This window comes from Taeniopygia guttata, chromosome 2, assembly GCF_048771995.1.
Source record: "Taeniopygia guttata chromosome 2, bTaeGut7.mat, whole genome shotgun sequence".
NCBI classification, from domain to species: Eukaryota; Metazoa; Chordata; class Aves; order Passeriformes; family Estrildidae; genus Taeniopygia; species Taeniopygia guttata.
The window spans coordinates 117,777,155-117,804,741 of NC_133026.1; the positions used below are offsets into that span (position 1 = coordinate 117,777,155).

General features: G+C 35.6%; 1 protein-coding gene across 12 annotated transcripts in view; it reads left to right on the plus strand.

Moving 5' to 3' along the window:
• Positions 1-27,587, plus strand: part of CSPP1 (centrosome and spindle pole associated protein 1) — a 64,766-nt gene that overhangs the window by 11,714 nt on the left and 25,465 nt on the right. For 7 of the 12 annotated variants that reach the window (XM_072924722.1, XM_041713924.2, XM_072924725.1 and 4 more), the window contains 12 exons: positions 1,933-2,013; positions 4,441-4,542; positions 7,401-7,846; positions 12,725-12,807; positions 14,547-14,640; positions 15,598-15,655; positions 19,256-19,446; positions 20,361-20,479; positions 21,473-21,551; positions 21,891-22,011; positions 24,008-24,143; positions 26,127-26,273. In XM_072924722.1, coding sequence (XP_072780823.1) covers positions 1,933-2,013; positions 4,441-4,542; positions 7,401-7,846; positions 12,725-12,807; positions 14,547-14,640; positions 15,598-15,655; positions 19,256-19,446; positions 20,361-20,479; positions 21,473-21,551; positions 21,891-22,011; positions 24,008-24,143; positions 26,127-26,273 — 1,657 coding nt within the window. The remainder of the gene's footprint in view (positions 1-1,932; positions 2,014-4,440; positions 4,543-7,400; positions 7,847-12,724; positions 12,808-14,546; positions 14,641-15,597; positions 15,656-19,255; positions 19,447-20,360; positions 20,480-21,472; positions 21,552-21,890; positions 22,012-24,007; positions 24,144-26,126; positions 26,274-27,587) is intronic. The other 5 variants (XM_072924730.1, XM_072924726.1, XM_072924728.1 and 2 more) reach the window with 4 other exon arrangements.

Consider the following 27,587-nt stretch of genomic DNA (forward strand, 5'->3'; position numbering starts at 1 on the left):
TAATTTTGAAATTTAATGCTGTCCATCCAAGTTGCTCATATTGAGCAACATCAGTAAAGGACCAGGAGGTAATGTGGTTAAAACATTGCCTACTGTTTGTTTCTGGGGTTTTGAATAACATGCATATGATACAAATTGTCTATATTAGCATGCACTGGATTTCTTAAATAGCAACAGCAACAACAGAATAAACTGTCTTTTTAACCTCTAACCAAAATCATCCTTATGTAATTTTTGTTTCTTGATTAATTTAAAACTCCAAAAATAATTTTGATTCTTTTCAATGTTAGAATATAATTTTAAAACTTAATGTTTCATAATTATTAACCAAACCACCCAAATAATATAATTTTTACATTAACTTCTAGTTAATGTAGTTTTACTCATGTTTACTCTAGCTAATGTAGTTTTATTCTCTCTGGACTTCAAGGTTTACAAAGCCTTTTTGTTTGTGTGTTTGGTCTAGTTATAGTAATGTTAGCTATATTAAGCTGGTAAGGACTGAGCAAGAACTAAGATAGTAATCTCTAATTTCTTTTTCCCACCTAAAGAAAACTGGTGAAATTTTTAGCAGTTCTCACAGTGATAATTTCTTGTTAATAACTTAATAATACAAGTTATTTTGTTAATAACTTGTTAATAACTTATGTAGAAAAATGCAGCTTCCATATCAGGTTCTGATTTTGGAAAAGATGTTTGTAAGATTAGGGGTAATCTCTAGAGATATCTTCAAAATGCATACAAAGAATTACTTAATAATGAGAATTACAATTTATTTACTTTTTCCAATAGAGATAACTTGGTTTTCCATATAAATCTAGTTGTCTTGGTGCTTGAATATCTTTGCATGATTATTATATTCCTTAAATCTTTTAATATCTAGTTTGAAATGTCATTTACAATGATGTAGATTTTGTAGGTTTGTACTGGAGCAGGTAGAGCTCTTACTTCTTGATATTCCTCTCAGCATTTAGGCCGCATTGCAACATAGATAACCAAAGACAGCAATGCTTGTGAAATACTCACAAGCTTGTGAAATTATGAAGAGCAGTGCTTGTGAAATACTCATGTGTATCTCACCATTCAGCCTATGACATACAAATAGATGCTCTTTTTATTCATAAGATTTATAATACATATGATTGACTGGAAATTGCTTGGGTATGCTTTTAATAAAGGAGTGATCAATGACAAACCCTCTAGACCTGGACTGTTAACAGCCTGCACCAGTACTGGTATTTGGTTTGAAGAGCAGGTAGTTTGACTTGCTGCACAGCCCAGGTCCCAAGCTGTGCTCCAGGGATATATGTGGAGCAACAGCTACTGGTTGTGATGGGAAATTCTGCTCTGAAAGTGGCTGATGGCCCATAAAGAATGACAAGATTTGATGGTGGGTCATTATTCTGGAAAATTTGGGCACTGCTGGTGTGGGAAACACTGTTGAGCTAGAGGTGTGCTACTGTTAGCATGAATTCCATTTGTTAAAATAAGAGGAAGACATACGTTTTCTGCTGTTAGAAAAGCAATTTTTCATCTTGAGTAAGAAAGTGTCTTGGAAGATTCCTTTTAGGTTTGTACAGACACTTGTGTTTGTGCTACAGAAGAACTGAGTGGGGTTTCTTTGAATAAAAATAGTTTTTTTAAATAAAACTTACATACTACTGGAAATAGTTTAACATGGAAGAAGTGACAAACACTTTCAAACTCAAGCTTAAAACTTGGTAAAGACATTTACTTCCTGCATTCTTTGACTTCAATTCATTTATGTGTTCCAAGAACATCCTACATTTTCAGAATGTAAAGATTGTCTCAGTCTTTATTTCATCAAATTGCTGAAATTACTTGAGAAAATGTGATACCTAACAGCTCTTTAATGAGTAAAATTTGGTATTTTAAAGTGTATTGAATGTTTTAAATTTTTTTTTAATGTAGAAAAATTATCTGACTGCTGATGAAGTAGATCCATATACTCAGGGGTTATCTCTTCCTATTGATGAGCGAAGATCTGCCAAGGTAAATATATGAAGGAAATTAATTAAATGGAGTATAACTCGAAAATGTACTTGGGTTTTGAAACTATTACAAAAAAAAATATTGTGATTTTTTTTTTGTTTTGTTTTGTTTTTTTCTTACACGAATGTTTTTGGAGGTGGTAATTAGTAGTAATTCTCAGAAAAGTATTTTCCTTCAATTTCTTTTAAAATTTTTAATCCTAGGTTACCTGTATTAATAAGTTTTAGATATTTGTTTTTTATTACGTAGATATAATTCTATACCGATACTAGTTTGAGGTTTGCTACCTCTGATCCACACTTTTAGAGCACTTGATCTGTTCTAAACCTCTAGTGGTTGTGCTTGGGTTTTGTTCAGCAATCACTATTGATCTGATCTCCTGCCTTCACGCTGCTGGCCTTAGAGTCTGTTTCTTTCTTGTGTTTGCTTGTAAATTAATCCATGAAGTTGAATCAGCAGAAACATTGTAATTTAGCAACAATTTATCAATATTTTTTTCTGACAAATACTACTGTTTGGTTATTAAGATTGGTCATAGAACAGCAGGGATTCAGCACAATAAGATAACCTAACCTGTGTGGCTGGAGGAGGACCAGACATTTGCACTCTTGGAGGTTTTGTTGGTTTTTGATTTTGTTTTTAATCTTTGTTGCTTTCAAGTTGCATTGTTGATCTGTGTTTGGGGCTATGCTGTCACTGCAATCTGGTGCAAGACTCCTGCTGTGGCATGGGTTGGCCTTGCCTGTATCCTCAAACTTTCTGTCCCTCTTGTGCTCTTGGTTTGGCTGTAGGAGGAGCCAGGTGAGAACTCAAAGTGAAAATTGCTTTTATGAAAAAGCCCTAAACTCCAAGTTATACAAGTGTTAAAAGGAGGCAGCAAGAATGAAACACCCAGGAAGGGGGAAATGACTTCAGGGAAGCATGCACATGTACTGAGTTTGTTAGTTTCAGGTTCTCATGAACTTTGCATTAACCCTTGCAAGTATGTGTGCTGAAACAGAGAATAATAAAGTATTTTTGATTAACTGTGGAAATGAAAGGTGTATTTGTACTGGAAGCATGTCTTATCATTGGTGGGTTTATATCATATCAACTCTGTGCAGGGGTGTTGTATCCTTTTTAGCCATCTATTTGCTGCTCTTGCAGAACCTAAAAGCTGCCAGGAGATGTCACACTGTGCCCTGTTAATCAGTTGGCGTCTGGGCAGAATATTGAGAGGTTAACATTTGCATTTTGGTTTGCTTTATTAGGTCAAATGTGCAGTCACATAGCGTATTGAATTTTCTGCTGAGTGTTTTGCCATCTGTTAAAGACAGTGCAACTTTCATGGCTGTCTGCGTGCTTTATATTGTCACTGTTAGAAAACCAATAGAAAACTTTTTCATTCCTAGGGAAAAAACCAAAAAAAATGAAACACTTTTGGAGAGGATTAGTCTAATCTGCAAAACTTTTAGTAATCTGGTATTTATGTAATGATTGAGATATAAATTATTTTTGTTTGAAATTTGTTAATGAGAAAGTAAATTTATGTGTGATGCTCAGATTTTGTAAATACTTGTGCTTTTTTATTGGAAAATGCCGCAGTGGAAAAGAGCCTAATTCATAATACTGTAGTATAATTCTCTTTTTTCCTTTATATGATTGTTGGAATGAGGTAATATAAGAGATACCCCATGCTCTAAATGGGGACTAATATCAAGAAATAGTACAAATTATAGTTTGCTTTATCTGGAGACTTTTGTATTTCATATTATATGATCAGGCTGTTGTTGTAGAATTCATGTATATTTTTAAACCTGAGAAAGCTGATTATAAATGTTATCATGCTGCAGAAACGGCTAGGGCAACAAGCATAGGTCCTGCATTCTTTGCACTTTTGACTATTTGCAGTCAGTTTAAGTGCTTGTTTGAATTCGACAGTTCAAATTGTAATTGATACATCTTGTCTACACTTGTATTTGTTATATTGTTTTAATTGTGAGGGGGGCAAGTCACAATTAACCTTAACACAAAGAAAGAAATTGTATGTTTGAAAACCAGCTGTAAATACATTCAGATTGGAAATTAGAAGGTGATTCCTAATTGTTGGAGTGAAGCTTTGGTAAATTTTGGAATAGGCTTAGCAAGAGGAAACCTACTTGTTTTTAAAGATGAACCTTGATGCACAGTTGTGTCTCTGGGGATTAGACTTCATGCAGAAGAAGCTGACTTATACTTACAGATTTCAGATTAAGAGAAAGTGCTATGCTAAGAGAAAATGAGCTAAAACCTCAAAGTAATTCAAGCCTTTCTTGTACATCACAAAGAATGTGAAGGGGAGGGCGGCAAACACACAATTTGCATTTATTAATTTAGTACTGAAGTTCTATGAAGTTAAAAGCTACTAAAAATGCAAAATTATGATGCCCTTTTCAATGCCTGTTTTAGGAGAGATTACGGCTTGAAAGAAACAAGGAGTACAATCAATATCTCAGGGATAAAGAAGAATGGAATGAAAGGCTAAGGAGATTAGGGAAGAAAAACAGAGAGGTAATACAATTTTATAGTCTTATCATTGACCCAGATGTACAAAGTAAGACAAAATACACAAATAATGTTATTTTTATTAATGCATCTAAGCAAGTCCTGGTTTCAACTCACATAGTGCAGTTTCTGATTCCTGCTTCCATCATGTCTGTCTGGTAGAAGGATGCTTTTGTTGTTCTGTGTGTCTGAGCAAATCCCTGGAACTCAGAATGTTCCCCTTCTTTCATGTTGAGCATAATCCCCTATAGAGTGGAATATCCCTTTGGTCAGTTGGAATAATCTATCCTGGTTGTGTCCCTTCCCAGCTTCCCATGTACCTGCAGCCTCCATGCTGGAGCAGTGTAAGAAGCAGAAAAGCCCTTGACACTGTGTTAGTGCTATTCAGCAGGAATTAAATTATCCTTGTCTTATCAACACTGTTGTCATCACAAATCTAAAACATAGCCTCATACAAGCTACTATGAAGAAATTTGTCCCAACCAAAACTAGTGGAGCAGCCAGTGGGACTTTTAGGTTTGATTAGCAATGTTATGAGACTCTTTGTTTTAGTAATCTGAAAGCAATATATTGATCTGTAAAATCTTCTTAACTTTAAAATTTTGTCTAGAATAGCTACATTTCCTTTTTAAAATATTTTTGCCTCTGTTAGTGATGGACTGTAATAATTTGGGACTCTCATCTAGTGAAAGTTTTTAGAAGATTTTAAAAGAAAGGTTTAAGAAGTCCTTCCACTTCTTTTTAATATGAAAATTCTAAAGTGTACAGTAGTGTGAAAGCTAGGTCATTCTATAAAAGACCTTGTATTTGCATCCAAAACAGCTGGAAGTTTATTGTCTTCCTGACAACGGTTGGCAAGTGCAAATCCCCCTGTATTTGTAATTTCTGTCTTGAAGAATGTTTGTCTGTCTCTAGAAAGATTGTTTTCTTAGGAGAAACATATTTTCTTTCAAGTGCACTGAAGTTTCATATAGTTGAAAACTGTTTTAATTTGTGAAGGCAGCATTCAGGCTTCCTTCAGATGATGGAATTCAGTATCTCATTCTTACTTCCTTGAAGGTCTGAAGTGCTACACAGCAGTGGTCCTAGGAAACACTGGCAAAAATGTAGCTTATTTTTGTGCAACTGAGTCTAAAAATCTCTAAAATTTTTCTACATGTTTGGGCACTTACGTTTCCTAAGCTGACATACCTGAGAAAATCTGTTTAGGGACTCAAGAGTTTTTCCTTTTGCTTTGTCATTTGGACCTTTAAGTTGTATTTTTTATTATTCTGGTGTAGAAACGATTTTATTGTCAGAAAAGAACAAACAGAAAATAAATGGTCAGGATTTGTTTAGGTTATGCCATCTCTGAGGGATATGTAACTTGGAGTGAGTCAAATTATATATGTAATGTCCAAAATTTGATCAAACAGTTTAGATAGTCATAGGATTAATCCTGGTCTGAGTAGTGTTATCTTCACAATTTAGATTAGGTTGGTCTGGCTTTATTTGGTGGAGTTTTGAAAGGATGGAGAATCCACAGTCCTCTGGGCAGCTCATTCCACTGCTTTAACTGCTTGATCTGAACATCCGTCCCTCTGTATGCCCTTGGAATTTTCCTTTGCTGCAACTGTGGCTGTTGGTTCTTTGAAAACCATGAATACTGCTACCTCTGTAACCACCTTTTACACGGGGACTGCAATTACTAGCTCCTCCTGCCCTGTCACACCCTCCCTAATCTTCTTCCAGGCTGAATAAACCCAACTGTGTCAGTTTCTCCTTTAATAGCTCAAGTACCTCAACCATCTCAGTAGCCACACTCTGCACTTTCTCCAGTTCATCAGTATCTGTGGGGAGAGGAGGCAGAGATGGACACGCTACACAGAACCTAAATGCTAGATAAATGCTGAGCAGAGAAGGATCACTTGCCTTGACCTGTGCAGAAACTGCTGCCCAGGGTGTGGTTAGCAGTCATCACTGCAAGCGTGCTCTGCTGCCTCAGTGTTCAGCTCCTTGCCCACGACTAACCCAGGCCTTTTTCTGCAGGCTGCTCTCTAGGTGCTCAGTGCCCAGCCTGTCCTGGTGCATGGCACTGTTCTGTCTCAGATGCAGAGGTTTGCTTTTGCATTTGTTGGTTTTTATGAGCCTTTTGTCAACATGTTTTTCCAGTTTGTCAAGACCCTTCTGAGTGGCAGCCATACCCTCTAGTATATTGATCCTTCTTCCCAGTTTGGTGTTATTTACATTCTTAATTTATTTTTCATTAAATATTGCAAAGTATAAAGTACTGTTGTCTTTATTCTGTACCGGAAATATTAGATCAAAGATTAGTACACAGAAATACTACAGGGTTTATGCAAAATCATTTTTTTTGTAAGGACTGTGTATTGAACACTAGTCCAGAGTGTCATAGGGTTGTTTTTTATCTACTTAGCTATCCTTTCTCATAATGACATTTCCTGAGGAATAGTGAAATAGATTAAGAAATGCTCAAGTTAAAAGGTTGTGCTCATAGGTAAGAAGTATTACAGACTTGCCTGTATCTGGGTAGAATGAAGATATCTAGTCTCTCGATAAAGTAAAGTTTGAAGTGTTTTTTTGATTCTTTGCATCTCAAAAACGGAAGATCAGATTTGAGTTCATAAAAGATCTATCCCGTATTGATACCCATTCTTCTGAAAGACATTAGATAGAAGGAAGACTATATTTTTTTTCTCCAAGAAAAATGAGTAAGACCCTAACTTTTAAGCACTTCTTGAAGTATTTTCTTTGCTCACCTCTTGCTTTTCTTGTTTTGGGTTTATTTGAAGAAATATAAAACTAAGGTTTTACTCAATGTGATTTCTTTATATTCAACTCTCAATATTGTTTCCATTAAACAGAATGAGATGCACAGGAATAAAACAACTAATGCTGTTACCAGACTCCAGCCAGAATTACATACAGAAGTCCAGCCTTGTAATACAGGTGCAGAACCTCCCAAGAAGGATGCTTTTACTTCCACAGAAGGTTGTGAAGAGCTGCTAAATAAGAGATGGCTGGAGGAAGACAGGTACCACAGGTTAGATGATGAGGTTGAATTGAGAAGTCAACTACTAAATAAAAGATTTGATGAGGATTTGGGTGTTCCCAATCAAAGGCATCATGGATTTGCTAGCCAATCTGTAATTCCTACTAGGAAGCATCACAGAATTGATGAAGATGGTGATTTTGGTAGAAGATACTACAGAGTGGACTGTGATCCTGAGACAAATGCAGAAATGGACCCTAGATTTAGATCTGAAAGCGCCTATGACAGAAAAGCTCCCCGGGGTTTTTATGCTGAAAGGTATTCTTAATTTTGTTTTCTCCTTTATTTCTGTAGTGCTTGTTGATGGCCATGGTTTACTCACTTTAAATATTAAGGAAGATTCCTATGGGAGAGCAGGATTGTTGTACTTTTGTACTTAACAAAAGGACCTTTGCAATAATCTATAGAAAAAGTATTGAAGAATTGGATCAGTCCCTAAAACTATACATATATGAAGAGGCATTTTATGTATCGTAGCAAACCAAGGATACTTGAGAAATTACCCCACATTTCATTTTATGAAGAGTGGTTTGCCAGAAAACATATTTGAAAGCAAACCCCTGCACTGAGGACACAATGTTACCTCATTTTTCTTAGTCTGTAATAGTTACAGCAAGTCAGTTTTCAGTTCAGATTCCAAAATTGGTTTGAGCTTCAATTTTTGGTACATGTGTCTATGCATAAAAAATGTACAAGCCTATTTTTTTAAAATCCTCTTTTATACTCCATGTCTTGCTAAATTACAGGCTTTAAACATCTGTGTAGTTGAACCAAATCCTGATGGTTGTAATAGGTGCTAATATCTGTGAAAACTACACAGTTTGAATAAGCATTTACGAAAGCCCAAACCAAACAAAAGAGGGTGTCTTACATAAATCATTCAGGGGGAAAACTGATACGTACTGTTCAGTATTGAATAGTCCTTACTGTGTTAACTGATACATCAGTTGGGTTACTTTGACATAAATTGTTAATCTTTCTCTTCTAGCTTACTCATTTAAAAGAAAAAAGAAGTATAGCATTCCTTGTCACTCAGGGTTTGGCACTCTGGCCACCTTTAGATATTCATTGCAAGAACTGCTTGCTTTCAAAACCAGATGGCTTGTGGTCTGAAACTGCACCAAATTTGAAATTTGTTTATACAGCTAAACAAAGCAGTAAAGTTTATTGTAAATAAATTTTCAAATGATATTTTAAAAGTGTTAATTTGTTCCCTTTCCAGGTCTTGGGAACATGAGTGTTGTAGTTATTTTTATTTGTGTTAAGCCTGCTGCCAGAATTATTTTCCTGCAGTTGCTTCAACGGAACCACCAGTGTTCTTCCTTTGCAAGACAAAATAAACACTTTTTCTTTTTGCTAAAATTAACACTTCTAGGACAACAAAGGCAAATTGTACCACTCTCAACAGTATTGAATATTTCTATTATGTTTTGTTGTTAGTTGCTGGTGGATGGGTTAAACGGTCTTTTGAGTCATTGTTTACAGGGATAATTTTCTGGATAGTATGCAAATTAATAACTGAGGGGAGGGGAAAGGCTCCTCTACTAGAAAAGCTAGAAAATTCATATTAGAATATGAATTCAATGAACTCATATTTCTTTTCCAGTTTCAAATGCCAAGAGAGTTAGGATAATTTTTCTCCAAAAATAGCTCTTGATATTCTTTCCCAGGCTTTAAAAAAGTAATAGTAAAGGAGGTAAGTCTGTGGAAAAAAATTAATGTCTGAAACTATTTGGGAGAAGGCAGACTCTAATCAATATGTTATTGCTAAGTTTCAGACTATGTGTTCTGGTGTGCTTCTAAAAAAAGTGTATTTATTCATACAATGTTTCTGAAAAAGAGTAGCAATGGAAACAGTGGTTAAATAGATGAGAGGAACAACATGGCCTGTTTTCTGCTGAGATTCGGAGAAGAGACTGCAAAATTCAAAATTTGTTCGATTCTGTAGTGTATTATTGGTAGAAATGAGCAAATGAGGTTTTAGGATAGCGCGGATTTGTCCTGTAGCTTTTCAGAAAGAAAAATAATTAGAAGCTTAACTTAGAGTCTAACAAAGACAGTGAAAGTTTTTTGAAACTAACAGCAGTATTTAATTCTCTCTGTTAGTTAATACTCAGAAGGATGTATCCTCTTTTTTTTAGGTAGCTGTTTGCCACTATCTAATGCAGTTGGACAGTCTACTATTTAAATAAAAGTAACCATTTGATAATGTTTTAGGGTTTAATTTGTTTCACAAAGAATTTATACAGAACTATTCAAATAAAATATCAGCAAGTATGGTGTTTGAACCAACAGTAGATACCATGTTGAATATTTTTAGACTAGTTTTTAGTTATTCCAGAAATCATGTATGGTGCTTATAAATATCTGTGAAGAATATATCATCAGGCAATCCATGAGATACTTGGAGAGACCTCTGAAACTGCTTTATCTCCAGTTTTCTTTTAAAAGAGAATAGAGAAGACAGTCTTATCTATTTGGCACACTTGGTGCATTTTCTTAAATGAAGCTGCTGGATCATTACCTAAATTCCCTGGCCTTAATTTTACCCATAAGATTGTTTGGATGTTTTTGTGTATATTTTCTACTAATGAATTTTTATTGAAAATGAATTTTCAGTATTTCTTTATTAAATGTGGTTTTTAGTCTAGTACTTTTTTCTCCTTTGAAAAAGAGCTCCACTTAACCTCCTATGAAGTAAATTCACTCTCTTCAAGGAGGAACTTACCTCTTAGTGACAGCTCATCTTCTGAAGAGTTAGCATTTTTTTTTCCTGCATTTCAGGCAAAGTCAGCTTTTCGCAAACACATTTGATTTGTGATGGAAACTAAATTCAAAAGGAGGCATATTTTTATTTCCTTTACTGAAGTTCTCAGGTTTTTATATGGGGTTCATTAGTTTGGAGAGGCAGATGTTCATAACAGAACTTTTTAGAAGGGTTTCTGTTTTGATGGAGACACAAGGTCTGTGGCATATTTGAACAAACAGAAATGGTGACTGGGATGTGAGAAGAATTGCAAAATGTTTTAGTTCTTAAAGTGAAATGCTTTAGTCCATCCCTAGCTGTCAGGTCTGTCCTGTAAACAGGAGACAGCAGCTTCTTGATTGAATTGGGCCAACATGTCTGAGCCTGCTGTGCTAAGCTTTCTACAAAAAACAGTTGCCTCTTAAATTCCAAGGTTTGTTTTTTTTGCTTCTTTCTTACATCCTTTCATTAACTGGAGACTTGGCTTTCTATTTCCTGGCTGTGTTTCAGTTATGTGACTAGCCTTGTAAGGAGTAGATTAATTGTTGTCATAAAGATCAACTTGATCATGAAAGATCATATTATGCCAAGAGGGTAAATGTTCTTTCATTTAGTTCTGGTGGGTTGTTAAGATGCCAGATCAATGTTTAATAATATGCTTGCATCCTTTTGCCTTTGATTATTGGCTTCTATTTAAATTAGAGATTGGCAGAGCTGTGGTTCTTTTTATATAAAAGAATGAGGTTTTTCCCCATGTTTACCTAGGTTTTTTTTGTTGTGTTTTTTGTTTTGTTTTTTTTTTTGTTTGTTTGTTTTTGTTTTGTTTTGTTTGTTTTTTCTGTTTTGTTTTGTTTGCTTAATAGGAAGTCCATGGCTCTGTCCAGCTCTGGAAACTTTGATAGCATTTGTTGGGTACTATGTTTTTCATTGAATACCTATTTTTGCTCTATTTTGTCATGTTAACTTAAAGTTCTCATTGTAGAGCTGTTATTTTGGAAGTAGAGAAAAGTGTATAAATTCTACTACCTCAGATCTTTTCAGGAACAGCTCTCTTGTGTCTATACAATATCTGGCATCTCTGAAGTTACATGAAGTTTCAGTCTTATGATTTCACTTCTTATGTAGATGACTCAAATTTTAGCTCCTGAATTTTTGTATTCACGGTCTTGCCAGTCTTTTGCCTTGAACAAAAGTCACGTCACCCTTTTAAAGTCTATCAAGTGTGTTGTGAAGTGTAGATTGTCACTGAAGAAGCTTTTCATATCTGAAATGGCTGTTCCACCAGACCTACCCAATAGCTGTGTGCCAAAACCTGTGGAAGACTTTGTTGGCTCTTGGGGATTAAGAGCAGCAAGATCTGTTTCAATTAATGCGGTGTGAGTGTCAAAAGCCCTTTAGCTCACAAAACACTTAACCAGGCTCATTAGATAAGGGCTGCAGGAAAGTAGGCTTGGGAATTCACATTCCAGACAGAGAGTTGCCCTGACAAAGTGAATTATTTCTAGAATATTTTGTGATATTTTCAGAACCGGTTCTGCTCTCCTGTGTGCATTCAGGCAGCAAATGCATTTGCACAAAACTGCTGAAGCTTCCATTTCAGATTGGCTGTTTCTAGACAAGCATGGATGGGTATTTTTTATTTCTTTAAGGCCCTATCTGAATGGAATGGTAAGAGACGTACCTGCAGATTATGAAGATGAATTAAAGGACAGAGCATGTATACAGCTGTTCTCAAGAACTGGAGATTCTAGGTGTGGTATACCGTGTACTTTTCTGATAATTGCACTGCAAAAGCATGGTGAGACAAAAATGTTGACTTCAAATCCCAAAACACTGTCTGAAATGCCTGATACTTTTTCCTGCAGCTAGAATATAGTTTAACAAGATAAACATGTTTCCTCTGAAAATGGCCATTGAAGCTGGCATGCCAGTTTTCTTTTTGAATTAATAGCACACCTGTTCTCCAAGTGATGACTTTTATTGAGTCAAATACTGTGGAATCCTGTTTTGATAGTAGCTTTAAAATTTGTTTTCTTCCTCTTGTCTTGGTTTTGCACATCCTGAAATGATCTAAGTGGGTGAGGCAGAAGCAGACACTTGTAAAGTCCTTACATAAACGCTTGACTGGCACCACTCAGTCTGTCAGCATGGGTGAAGTGCTCAACTGAGTCAGTTTTTCTGATGGCTTCAGAAACCACAGGCAAATGGAAATTGTGAGAATGCCTTTTTGCCAGGCAGTTTCTTCTTTTGCTTGGGATATTTCTTTGGATTGTAGGAAAACTGTCACGAATGTGTCACACAGTGATGCAAGTGAACCTGTCATGGTTCCCACAGACTGTGTAGGAAATTCTTGCATTTGATCACTCCATTTTCTTTTTTGTCTTTGCCAGAAATCAGATACAGATTAATTCTTCAGCTAGTGAACAGGCCAAGTCTGCACGTGAAAGACAGTATGCAACAGGCCTTGTTCTTGGTATGTATAAAAACCTCATTAATAACACTGAGTCAGGTTTTCTTTGCATATGTTATTTCTCCATGTGAATAGTTAAAAACTAGAAAAATGAGCATTTGTTTTTCCTTTTGCTAGTTGTCTCCAAGACTGGTAAATAATTATCTACAAAAAGAAACTAAAGCAAAACATATTCCTTTTACCCCTTTATGTAACTTACTAATTAATTTTTTACTTAATAATTAATTTTTAGGAGCCCAAGCTTCTTCTTCGATTTCATTAACATTTTAAGACCCAGATATGTGATTAAATTATTTTTACAAAATGAAGTATTGGAGAAATCTTAACCTCTGTATTGTTAAAGACACTGCTTTACAGCAAATTTTAATTGCAGAAATATGAAAACTGTACTGTGAAAACATTTTCTGGTTATCTCTCCTCTAGCCAGAAAATTTAACAGGAAACACTAATATGGAGTGTAATGGAGAGAAATACTGGTGAAGACAGAGCATTCTTAGCTGAATTCAGGAAACTATAAGGCAGGAATAAATTAACTCTAGTAATTCTTTGGTTGAGAGCTTTTGAAGGCAAGCTAGCTTTGAATTATGGCAAAATAGATTAACAGTTGTTAGAGTAATTTCTGTTAATTTTTTCATTTGAATTTACCTGATCTTCAAAGCTATATGTAGCAGGTCAATTTTTTTGAACTGTTTAAAGGCAGCATTAAACCAGTGGTGTCATAGGGGTCACTCTCTGGTCTGCCCAGTCATCTCATTTGAAGTAACTTGAGGACACAGAAGTGTGAATTTGTACTCCTATCAGACCTGGTTAGAAGAGTATTGGAAACTATGTTGTGTAAAGATTAAGTAAATTAAAACTGGAATTTTTTGAAAATGGGAAGTGATTTCAGACACCCCCAAACCACAAGCCATGAGGTTATCTTGCACATTCTGATCACTTTGTAGTCCCAGCACAACAGTTAAATAAAAAGAAATCAGTCAGTCATGCATCAGGTTTTGTTGCTGTTGCTTATTTGGCTTTTGTTTTAGTTTCTTTCCAGCTTCCTTCTCTTTATAATTCAGGTCTACTTCACCCGAAGTCCAGTCAGTTTGTGTACAGAGTATGTTAAGAGTCTTTGTGTCTGATAGGCATACAATATAAGGTGCTGATGATGTTTTCTGGGGTTTGTTTTTAAAAATAATAGAAGACCTCTGTACTTATTGTGAAGGAACTACAACAAACTAAAAGTTTTTTGTGTTCCTTAAAATCTGTGTGAGCTGTTATCACCGTTTCCTTTTACATACACACATCTGTCAGTACTTTGCTAGTTCTTAGTAGTCATGGGAGCCATCCTAGAAGTGGAGCAATTTACTTTCCTCCCCATGGGTTTGACACAGAGCAGTGCCTCATAATTTTGGAGTGCTGTAGGGTATCTTCCTTAGGTGAACATTAGATTAAAAAAAAAAAAATGTAAGTTGCTTTTTTTAGTTGCTGTTGTACCAAATAGGTTTGAAACTTGTAGGTTCTTGGCTATATAAAACCAGGCAAACTAGGAAAAGAATAATGAAGAATTTTCATCATCATACTCCAAACAAATAGTCTATTAAAACTAGATACCTTTTTTGTTTTAGTCAGTAGAGAAACACTGTTTGTATAGTCTGCTGTGTTTCAGTTTCTAAATTGACTGAAAGGCAATGTTTTTGTCCAGTGTTTTTTGTGTACTTTGTGGAGCATTTACACAAATGTGTGGTCATTTCAATTAGGTGGTCAGGACCGAGAACTTCTTCAGAGGAGGAAGGAGAAATACAGGCAGGAACTAATAGAACAGATGGCTGAGCAACAGCGGAATAAAAGACGGTAATGGAAAGTTACTATCTTCTTAAAAGATAATGGCTGAAATTTAAAGGCATTCCATTGATTCAGTGTGGTAAGAAGCAATTTCATAACTAAGGGATTCCAGGCAGCTGAGTAATATTGCATTTAATTAAACTCATTACCATGAGAGCTTTAGTTTTTAATGAACATATTCACAAGCTTTCAGTGGAACGAAGAAAACCCAGATACTTTTTCATTTTTACAACTGATTTTTAGTTTCTTAAGGATAAAGAAGCTTTAACTAAAGTTATCTTTTTTTGCTGGTACAGTATTTCCTAAGTAGTTGGCAAAGTTGAAAATTATTTTGGTTTTGCCCTCCAATTTTGGAAAGTAACCTTTCATTTTTAAAGCATTTGATCATCTGGCTTATGCAGAATAAAATATTAATTTCTTCTTTACCTATTAGTCACTATCTACTGAATTATAGTCTGGATAAATAAAAACACACAGCAATGTTAGAGAAAGGATAAGGAATTAAAAATTGGTTACTATTTGACAGTCTCGTTGTGACAAAAATTGTATATGCAGAACAAGCCTGAGCCCAGAAATTTCAAAACAGTATTTATTGCTGCACTTTTGAACCATTCATTTCAATGTGTTTGATATTAACTTCTTGAATGTGAATAAACACAATTTTTTTAGGAATGTCCTAAAAAGTTGTAGTAAAAAAGAATTGTGGTGGTTTCTCCTTTTATGTAGGTGGATTTTTACTAGGTGAAATGGGTGATAGCCAGATACTTCTTAAGAGTTCTCTGTATTTACAAATATTATGTAATTTCCTTCCCTGATTCTAGAAGAATTCAAGTAGAATCATTGTCTTCTGTTATCCTGTGCTTTCAGAGTTCTTTTAACTAGATTTGTGAATTTGTGCTTTGAAGGAATTAATATAGTTGTTATTGCTTTCTGACTGGATTCTTTTTTTTTACAAAAACAAAACAGTGAGAAGGAACTTGAGCTCTCAGTTGCTGCCTCTGGAGCTCGAGACCCAGAAAAGAAGGTAAGAAATTTGGATTTTCTTTCATTTATATAGCCTATTCTTTTTTTTTCTCACATGGACGCTGTGGTTGCTCAGTCACAAAACTCTGTCGAGTTTCTATAAAATGATAAATGTTGGGCTATTTAATAGGGCATCAGTGTACAACAAAATGGAAGCCCAGGATGATGAGGCTGTGTCAGGGTTTAACCCCAGCCAGCAGCCAAGCCTCATGAGAAGCTGCTTGCTCACTTCCCCACCAGTGGAGTGGGATCAGGGAAAGAAAGAATAGAAAGGGTAAGACTCAAAGGTTGAGATGAAGACAATTTAAGATGGAAAGCAAAAGCTGTACACACCAGCAAAACAAAACAAGGAATTAATTCAGAGCTACCCATGGTCAGGCAGGTGTTCAGCCATCACACATCTTGGGAAGACAAACAGTATCCCTCCAAACATCCTCCCTTTCCTCCTTCTTCCCCCATCTTTTTGCATTGAGTATAATATCCTATGGTCTGGAATATCCCTTTGGTCAGTTGGGATTGCCTGTCCCAGCTGTGTCTCCTCCCAGGCCCCCAGCCACACCCAGGCCCTTCACAAGCGTAGCAGCAGAAAAAGCAGAAAAGGCCTTGACTCTGTATGAGCCCTGCTCAGCAATAACAAAAATACTTCTGTATGATCAACCCTGTGTTCAACACAAGTAAAAACACAGCCCACACCAGACACTGTGGAGTAACTTAACCCTTCCCCAGCCAAAAGCAGCACTGGCTGTAAGTCATTAAACATACTTTCAGCATCAGAGGAAAATATTTTCATGGAAATTATTGAGCATTTTCTTTTGCTGTGTTCAAATAGAAATTTGTACCGACAGTGGTTATCATGGAAAGAATGACTTAGTGTCCAGTGGTAGCCTCTTAAATGCACACAGTAGTAACCTTTCTTTGGGAATGCAAAGTATGCTGCAGAAAGCTTTCTTTCAATTAAAAAAAAGGTTGTTTTACAGATGAGTTGATCTCACTGTAACAGTTTTTAATTTATAATTTGTATTTTTTTAAGTGATCCAATAAAGTGTTTAGGATTACAAGCATTTTTATAGGATTTTGTTAAAAGCAAGTTATTTGGTACTGCATTGTTTGTAAGACTTAATGCAGAGTTACTACTGTCTCCACTTCCTTAGTAAGGTGATGATTACATTAAGAATTTTGATTAGCATGCATCCAGGAGTAGGTTGTCAGCGCTAGTAACATTATTAGGAGACTGATAGTCTTGCAGAGACTGACAGATCTTGTCTGATTTGCGTGTATTTTCTATGTGCCCAAAGCCATTGCAGGTTGGGTATAGTGATGTGCTGTTATGGATGTAGGGTGGTAACTTTGAAGCAAGAATAGACTGGTTATTAAGTTAACTGGTTATTAAGTTACTGGTTTAAATTATCACCAGTCCTGTTTTTGGGGAATGCTTTGACACAGATTGAAACTTATGTCATTTTTGGAGGATTCAGTAGAGGTGAAAGAAGGTCCTCTTTGCTAGAAAATGAAGGTGGATGAATAGCTAGCTGTAAGATGCTATTAGTCGGATCCTTGTGGGTCCCTTCCAACTCTGAATATTGTGTGATACCATTTCTTTCTTTCCATGAAACTTGGAACACAGGAGACTGAGAATGCACACAGAAAAGCGATGAAGCTGAATCAAAATTCTTACTCCTAAATGGGGAGGAATACCACCTGTCTTATTGCATGTTCCTGCCTTCCTTGCCTGAAGTGTGTTTGGTCCCTGTTTCAAAGGCATTCAGCTCAGTTATCTGTCAAAAATCTGAATATTTTTTTCTGCTTTATTTGGTATAGAGGGATCAGCTGGCTGATCAGGGATTCACATGGTGAAAGGGAGAGCAATAGAGGGTAGTGGGAGGCAGGCAGGGTAGGAGGCAGAGCAGAGCAGAGGATGCTGGCTCTTCTGGCTCAGCAGGCTGCAAGGTCAGTGTAAACAGTTCTGTGTAATCAAAGCTGACTATGCAGAAGCACGCTGTGCTGCAGCACTCAATATACCATACACATCTCAGTCAGAGTCTGCAAAGTGCCTGTTGTAGGAGCAAAATTCTATCTAGAGGAAGTACATGGCATGCATAGTGTTTTAAAAGCACTAATTTAGCTGAAAGCCTTTAATTAAGTTGAATTGCTACATTCATTAAGCACCAGTCACTGTTAGCTTTAAATTGCCTCTCAGGGAGAGATTCTAATTAGGTGCATTTCTTGATTAATTACAGGTTGGTTAAATAGCAATGCCTGATTAAGAATCTATAAATGCAGACTGTTGTATATGCTGCTTGTTTAAACTGAAGCAATCCCCAGGATGAACTGAGTACTGAAGTCACATCTGAAATCAGCTGTAGAGCTGAAATCTGGGGAACTTTGGGAATGGTTTCAGATTAAAGTTGTTAGTGAGAATGGCTGTTTTGAGTGTTCTGCAGCTCAAGACACTGGATTTGAAAAGACAAATTTATAAAATTCAGTTGCTTTAGCTAGTATCTGTTACCTAATTCTGTGTTCACATCTAGAAATTTGAAGTTAAATGCTATAAGGAAATATTCATGTCTAGTAGATTTTGAGAATTTTAATCTAAATGCTGTAGTCCTTGATTGGTGAGTACTAACTACCTTGTACATAGTGTCTTGCAGCTAAATGATGAGGAGGTAAAGATTTTATATTTTGTTGAATATTTTCATATTGTAGGGTATATGGTTTTCTGGTAGATATTTAATATGTAGCTGGTTTTGAGTATTACTTTCTCCGAATGCATGTTAGTTGAAGAACTTCAATATTAGGACCAATAAATTCAGAGCAAAATCTCTTTTCTTATACAGTGTATGATTTTTTCCCATTGTATTATATAGCCTTATTTAAACAAGCATTAGAATAGTTATGCAGAGCAGTTGCTGTAAGGGCTTTCTTGGTGTGATAGGATAGTTCTGAAACTGACTTGCATGCCTTCACATTATTTGCATGTTGCTTTTGACTTTCTTCTGAGGCTTGCAGTTATCAATAAACATTTGCTACTTCTGTTTTAAAAAGAACTCCCCCCCAAAAACTCTTATTTTTTGTGGTTGAAAAATCAATAAAATCAAAGGAATTTAAAAAATAAAATAATGGTATTGCAAGGAAATGTTTATTGGAAGAAGTCTCAGTGTGTATTTTACTGATTATGAGCTATTTCAATCTTGTGGTGGAGGGGAGGGATTTCAGAAACTTTTCTATGCATAATATGAGAATACTGTCATTGTGGAAAATTGGCAGCTGTAGATAAACTGTTCTACAGACACCTCTGGAAATGTTCTTTTTTCTGGACTTTAACTAGATTTATATACTTCCTGAAACTAATGACAAGGTTGCTTTTTGTACATCTGATAAACTTCCTGTATTTCCTCATAATACTGGATTCTCAGTAGATCACTGGGAGGAAAAAATGCAATTACTAGAAATTTGAACATTTGAAATTTGAAAGTTGGGATCCACTGAAGTGTTTAATCCAGCGTAAATGGAGGTTCAGAATATTTCCTAGTAGTAAGGTAAATATATTGTTTTGGTTTTTTTCCTCTCTCTTTTTCTTACTTTTTTTTTTTTTCTCCTTCAGCCAAATAGATTGAAGCAGTTTGGCTTCACAGCAAGAGCTTTTGAAGAGAAGGTACCTCCTGAAAGGCCCAGAGTGGCTTTCCAAACTCCAATGCCAGCCCGTTCAGCCTCTCCAGTGAATGAAGACTCTCAGAGTGATAAAGACTTTCAGAGGAGTGTAGTCAGCAGTCTTGGGGAAATGGTAGCTCCCAGGTGCTTCACCATCATATTCATTTTACATGTTAAATAAGATTGTTGTTTAGCATGTTATTACTGCTGAGGTAGAGGTCAATAGTACTGTTGATCCTTCTCCAAGGAACTGATGAAGGTAAAAATAATATTTTGACAATTAACAGAAAACTAACTGCTTTGCACTGGAATAAACTTTTATGTCAGTTTCCTCATAGTTTATTTGAAAACATCCATGGAGGCTGGATTATCTCTGAAGACAGCTCTGTCATAGTGGATGTTTGTGTAGATAAGAGTTGAGTTGTAGAAATTATGTCTGTTCTGTCCATGTCTGTAATATGGAATCATGTTGTGAGAATGGTTGGGCACATGTCCTGCAGAGTCCATGTTTTCAGAAGGCTGGCATGGCACCAGTTTGGCCTCTGTTAATTAAGCAGGCTCCTAGAGCTGAGCTCAGAAATGCACTGTAGGCAAGGACAGCTTCCACTAGGTGCTGTGATTGTGACTAAGCTATTGAGGGAGAGAAGGAGTTCAGGCCTGTGGCTGAAGCTGTGCTGTGCTGTTCACCCTTTGACCAGATCTTGCCTTGTTTTCTTTACTGACATAGCCAGGAAGTACCATTAACTGAACCACTTATAAAGAAGGTGTGATTGCTTTATGTTCTTTAGATCTCTGGAATAGTCTGGGTTCATGTACTGCTCCCTCAGGGAAGGTTAATTCCCACTGAGACTTATTGCATCTTGTTCCTCCTGCATGCCACTAATGAGAGGTCTTTAGCTGAACTAAATGTGGAAATTTTCTATAATGAATTCTCTTTCTACCACATCCCTGCTTCATTTTATTTTCCTCCCTCTCCTTCTCTCCTCTACCCTCTTCTTTTGATGGTAACTTTTCAGTTGTACAACAAACCAAGGAATTGTGTCCCTTTTTTCTTTAAGGCTTGCACCATTGCCACCACCTCCACCACCAGTTCTGACAGACAACTATAAAACACCTTATGATGATGCTTATTACTTTTATGGGGCTAGGAATCCTTTGGATCCTGCTCTTGCATACTGTAAGTTGATGATTTTAGGTGGCTTGGTTGTTAGAGTCATTCATATGACTACTTTTAATCTAGTTAAATGATGTATAATGTAGAACTTGTAACAGCAAATTAAACCCATTTTTAAGATGTGTATTGAATGAAAAGGGCTTTTTTCAGTACTGTTTTTGAGTGAAGTAATTTTCTCCAGCAACCAAAAGGGCTGTGACTTCAGAAATCATGTTCGTCACTTGAACAAGCTCTAGTCTCAGATTCTTTGCTGTTACTCTTCCCAGATAATTTTCTTTATAATATTGCTATTTAAAACATTAGTTCCTAAAATCACTTAAATAATAACTAATTACATGTTTAGGTGTTGTTACACATATAATTACCAATATTTTAAAGATATTTATTAATACATTAAATGTATTAAAATAATGTATGAAGTGGTCTATTTTATATTTCAAGAACTCCTTTTTTTCCTGTCCTTTGCTTCATGATGATTTCATGATTGAAACTATTGTGATGTGTGTAGGGAGGGACTGGATTATGTGATGTTTGTTTTTCTCTTTTTTTCTTTTTTTTATTTTCTTTTTTAGAGAAAAAAACATTAATACTTTACTTTTTTTTTTGTGCTATCTTAATGGTAAAAATTAAATAAAGGAGAAAAAAATGTAGAAAAATAGCTCTTTTACTAGCTGATTTGAATGATGTTAGGAAAGAAGGAGGATGTGTCACCATTAAGCGAGTAATTTAATTTTGCTATTTGATGTAGAATATGTTAATGCAGTAATTTGTAAAATATAAAGGGATTTAGTTGAATTTAAGAAATAGATTTATACTTTGGCATTGTATTTTTTGCTTTAGAGGGCATTAAGGGTTAGCTGAGTTTGTTACAGGAGTTTGTTCAGTACTCACAGAGTTTGAGTAGTGAACTCTGTTCTTTTAGATAATGACAAATACTTATATCTGAGCTTTAAAAATTTAAAATATGGTTTGTTTTGTTTTTTTTTTACTGTGCAGATGGTACAGGAATGATGGGAATGCAACCCACACCGAGTCTGGAACCTCCATTAGGCCAAGCTCCAGTAGAGCAGCCTGTGTAAGTATTAGCTATATTCTTATTCTTTGGGTGTATTTATCTGTATTTATATTTTTTTTCGTGTTGGTAATATTTTGCTGAGAACAGATATGCCTTTGAAATAAAATGTGTTAAAAACAACTCTTCAAACTTCTAATTGAGGATTTCTATCTAGACAATAAAAAAATAATTCAGTGAACTGCTATTCGTATGGATTTAAGAAAATGTTTGGGATTATAAACTGCCAGGCTATGGGCAACAACAGGTCTTAAATACTTCAGGAAGGGATTTTAAAAAATTTTTTACCCCACTCTGGACCCTGTAATGTTTTCCTTTTATATGTGTGATTTTTCAATTTAGAAGTAACATTGGACAGAGGAATACAGGAGACAGACAAAGAAACATAGGAGTGTATTCTGAAGAAAAAACAAAGCCTTCCAAAGAGGCAACATTATCTTATCAACAAGAATTACAGCAGCAGGTATGGAGTGCTAAATCTTCTAACTCTTCATCCTTTTATTTTTTGACATATAATGGTTTTAACTATAGTACTCTTTCAGACAGTTTTATGTAGCTTACAAATAAAAAGCTTTTTAACTCTCCTTTCTTCCATCACTTCCTCTGACCCTGCTTTAGTTCATTTTCACTCTCCAGGTGGACAGTAAGCTCTTCAAATTTTATGTCAGAGGCAGAGAGAATGTTAAGAATGTCACAGCAAACAGATTAGTTCCAGGCACGTAGCTTTATATAAGTATTTTCATAAACATAAGAACCTGCATCTTAAAAGGAATGGCTTGTATTGCTCTGATATTCCATTATTGCTAGAATTATTAGGAACAGTCTAATTTCTGTACTTTTTCATGATCATTTGGGCACTAATTCAAAGGTTTTCCTCATGTTTATTTCCAGTGTGTTTGTAGGTGATGTCTTACTTCTTTTTAGCTTCTCTTTTGATAGACGAGGCAAATTTTTTGGGTCTCCTGTTCAGTAGATATCTGAATCCTATACTCACTTTAGTGGCTTTTTCCTGCTGCACCTTGTGGGAGTTTATAGTTATAAAATGTATTTAACCATGATGAAACATATTACTTGTGCAGAAATTTTCCTAGAACCCCGTTCAGGGGCACTTAATATTTTCTTATTTTTCATATATATCCTTGGTAGAGGTAAATATTGCCTATAAAATTAGTTCTAATTATGTTTGTGCATAAGGGATGAAGGAAAGGCTACCAACCAAGGTCAAATAAAGAATATAACCATTTTTTAATAGTGTCAGATACTGTACATGTGGTTCTCCAAAGGCATTTTCTCACTGTAGTCCTAAGTATCACCTTGCTATATGAGAGACTGCACAGTATGACATAAAAATCTAATAAACATGGCATGATACAATCTTTTGTAGTTGTTATGGTTGAAAGCAATTAGGGTATTCTTCTTTTTGTTACAGATAAATCTGACTAATGATTTTTGTGAACAGTTGAAGGAGCTAGATGGGTCTTTGTTGACTCATTATATCTCTTGTGGAATTGTGATTACTTGATAAAGGGAAATTACAGAAACATAGAGTGGCCTGTATTGGAAGGGAGCTTGGAAATCATCTAGTTCCAATCCCACTGCCATGGACACCTTCACTAGACCAGGCTGTGTGACGCCTCATCCAACCTGACCTTGAACACTTCAGGGGACAGGGTATCCACAACTTCTCTAGGCAACCTGTTCCAGTGTCTCACCACCCTCATAGTGTTTTATCTAATTATATTCATCTGATTAAATGTTTTTCTAATGCACATGAGAAATAAACATCAGAAAAATAGATTAATATATTTCAGATACATAAATAATTAGTGTTTTAGAAGCTTTGAGTGAAAAATTGACTTTTTAACAGCTGTTTACTTTATAAATTCTATAAATTAGGAGACTTAATTACATAAATGATTTGTAGAAAAAGAGGAACAAAGCATATGAATGTTCCTGTGTTACATACATAGATAATAGGGAATTACTACAGAAAACTATTTTATGAATGATTATAGAATTGTGTAACATTCTGTTAAGGCATTTACTATTTAGAGTCATCTCCAGCCTAAGCTATGGTTAAACAAAATATACTAGATTGAGAGAAGCAAGTGCGGTAATATTGTAGAATTTTGCCTGTTTAGTTTTCAGCCAGTATAAACATCTGTATCACAGATCCAAAGATATGGAACTTTTGATCTAGTGTAAATGTCATATATGGACATTTCTGGAACTTGGAAGTCTTATAATTTGTAGGATGTTTCTCTGATTGTGCACAACTGGACAAGCACAACAGAACGCAATGCACTGTCTGCAGCGTAGACAGTAAACTGTTGGGATTTTCTTGCTGTACATGAAGGAAATAGATAATGAGAGCATTCAGTTTGCTCTGTTAACTTTTTATTCAACTTCTACTTAATGTGATACTGTTGTGGAACTAACTTTGACTGGTTTGTTTTTAGATAAGAGAGAGAGAAGAACGACGCAGACAAGAGCAAGAGGAGAAGGAGAGGTTAGAATCGGAAATGAAGAATTACAATCCCTGGGGAAGAGGTGGTGGTGGTGCTCCTCTCAAAGATGCAGAAGGAAATCTGATAAGTATGTTTGTGAAAATTATGGGTTGTCTTTTCAAGACTGATGTTTTCATGCTCTCGTAAGGGCTCTGTTCAGTGATATTATTCTTTGTTTTGTAACACTGGTAGCCTTTGACAAATAAGACTTGTTTCAAGGAGATGCACTCTAGGACTATTGAGTTATTATTTTGATTTCTGTAGAATTATTCAAAGAGTACAATCCAAACAAAATGGGAAACACAGGATATGTCAACTATAAGTGAAGACACAATGCAGTTGTAAAGGGAGAAGGAGGAAAACAAGCTGTTAGAACCATCTGCAATACAAATATGCTAAAGTCTGTTGTGAAGATTTTTATTTAAGCATCTTGTAGGAACAGGTTTTTAGTTTTTTTTTTCTTTTTAAAAATAATTTCATAGGCTTAGAAATCTCTATTTGTGATATGAAAAATGGAAATGTGTTTATATAAATATACAAAGTTAACTGGAATATTTATATTTCCCAAAGTAACACTGCTGGTAAATGGTTATATAAAGAGCACTCAGCAGTAATGTTTTATAAGGCTTGCTTTTTTCCAAGTGCTGTTTTATACAAGATGGGAGTAGTGAGCTGGAAGATAGCTATGATCCAGGTTGTTATCTACCCTTCCAGTAAATAATTAAATATTTACTGGATAACAGTTTATCTACAGTAGTAATTAGTTTTAGTTCTGTGACACCTGAGCAACATATTTTGAAATTAATAGTATATTTTGAGAGTAGTGAGTAAAGTTTAAATGCTTTTTAAAGATTTTGTGGCCAAATTGAAAGTATAGAAGCTTGTATTAAGGATCCAAGCTTGTGTTTATCCCCAGGGCAGGCAGAGGTGTTCATACTAGCCGACTTCAGGCACCGCGTTGATGTGTTTGGCTTCTTCCTCTAGGCTTCAACAGAGGTGTGACTGGAAAGTAAAGGTCTCATACTGGCCTGAGCTCTGCCCATAACTGCTGAGAAGTTTATCTCTGTTTGTAAATGAGAAACCGAGAGAAAGAAGCTTCTTACCCTGTTTTCCTGACTGAAATATGTAAAATACTTTTCCCACTGTAGCTTGGTGGCATGATGGATAAGCTGTGAATTGAGCGTCATGAAACAGGACATGCTTTCTGACATGTCTTTTTTATGTGGTGTGACTTGTCTTTATAGCCTCTTAAAAATGTCTGTAATAGCTTTTGAGACTGATATATGCAAAGGTTGCTTTACAGAGAGGTATGGAATTTAAAGTTCTCAGAATCTGTGTGCTTAAATGACTACAGTAATTCATAATTATCAGAAACATTATTTCAAAAGGTAATCTGAAAAATGTGCTGTACTTTTTTGTTTTGAAATCAGCCTTCTAAGTGTAGTATGGTAACACTTCAAAATGAGCTGAAATTAACATCTTGGATCAGGCACCATGTAAATTTTGATGAAAATGTTGCATAATGTTGCTTTGCTTACATATCGAAATCTGTACCTGGATATTACTGAAGAAATGAAGACCAAAACATACTTCAGTGTTTCATTTGCACTTATTTCTCTCAACAGTAATTAGAGAGATTCAGCAATTAAAATATCCATACTAAACTCAAAAGTATTTTACAGCTTTAAGGAGATAGAAGAAAGGGTGGTTTCTAAACATCTGCTTGTCAACACAGAGTTGTCAGTCAATTTTGTTGTTGAGTTCTTTATCTTTCCAATTAATGGCATTTTGAGGCAGGGGAGAAGGGAGGTTTATTTTTTTATCAGGAAGAATAATTCCTGACAAGAGGAAAGTGACAAATCTTTTAATCTGTTAGTTAATAGTACCTAATTATTAGAATCTCACCCTTAGCCTCTGTATTCTTGTCTTTCCCTGAGTTTTTTGTTCCCATGGCTGATATGCTCGCGAAAAGTGCAATCTGGTCAAAACCCCCTGTATTTTTGAGAATCTACAGTGAATATACCTTTATGAGATTAAGACACGATAAACAGTTATTTCCCCTTTCCTTTAGCGGACTTGAATGTCATGCACAAGCGAAATGAAGAGGCATATCATAATCCAGAGGCAAGACTATATGAAGATAAGAGGCCTATTGTTGACCTAAATTTGGCCTCCTCAAGACCTGAGAACACAGAAGCATCTACAAATAAAATAGCAGGTTTTTAAGAATACTGTATTCCTCCTCTAACTATCCATAAGTCTTAGTGATCAAAATTCCATAGTTCTTTACTTCTTTCTGGTGAGCCTATGATAGTGTTAGTGCTCTCTACCTGTAAAGTCAGTATCATGTTTCTTTCCCGAATTTCTTCATTGCTGTCACTGTGTGCTCTTAAAATTTTGCTTGTCTTGTCAGTAATGATAACTAAAGCTATTTTAGCCCTGAAGGGTCAGGATCAGTATATTATTTTTCCAGATTTGGTGTTTGCTAATCAAATCTTTGTACATGTTTGTCTTATTTTTAAATGACACAGTAAAATACAGCTGTATAATAGGTGAGACTGTGGAATAAAAGGAGTTCTACACGTGTATGATGTTATAGGTTAAGGTGAAATTGGTACAGTAGCTAGGTTAACAAGTTCTAAAAGGTTACAGGTAAATTGGAGCCCTGTGCACTGCCTCCAAGTTGTAGGGATTTTGATTTATTTCCATATTTTGAAACTAATGTAACTTTATCACCTTTTGTTTTGTGAGACATCTAAATGAGAGCACTGTGTTACTCAAGACCTGTCCATAGTTTAGCATGGGCAAAGGCCAGGATTGGTGATGGTCTTTCCAACTCAGCTTAAATGCTACTTTTCTTTATTCTTTTTGAATTGTTGCACTTCTTAATAAAGAATAACATGGTATTTGGGGCGTGAATCTGTGTTGCACAATTGCAATTCAGGATCCTTACCACTGACTTCTGTACCTTCTGTCCCACCTCTCTCTTGTTATCCCCAACAGATGGTATATTTTACCATTTAGTAAGAAGTGAAACAGGAAGGCTGATAAAGTAAAAATGTAAAACAGCCAAGAGCTCCCAGTTAGATCCCTTATTTTGGGATCAGGAGGTAGTGCAGATCAGTGATGGGAACTTTATATATAGTCTTGCACCTTGAATTTGATCAGCCATGTAGTAGAGTGGTTTTGTGTATGTTTTGGTGGCTTTGGTTGCTTGGTTTTGATGGTGTTTTTTTTTTTTTTTTTTTTGGTACACTGCCCTGTTAAAAGAGGAACTTGCTGGATAGTAGCTGGTACACAGCAGGCATTTTCCGCGATACTGATACTTTTGATAGTAACTTGCCTGTCTTGTACCCATGCTTTCTAAACAGCATATAAAATTTATTCTGCTTTTTTAATATGGAAGTAACTCCATCGTGAAAGAGACACATGTATATTTAGTTATATTTTGGAAGGACTCAAGCATTGCTTCCATGTAAGGAAAAATAATCTCAAAGTTTACTCCTTGGTATGCAAATTCATGCTCCTAAGG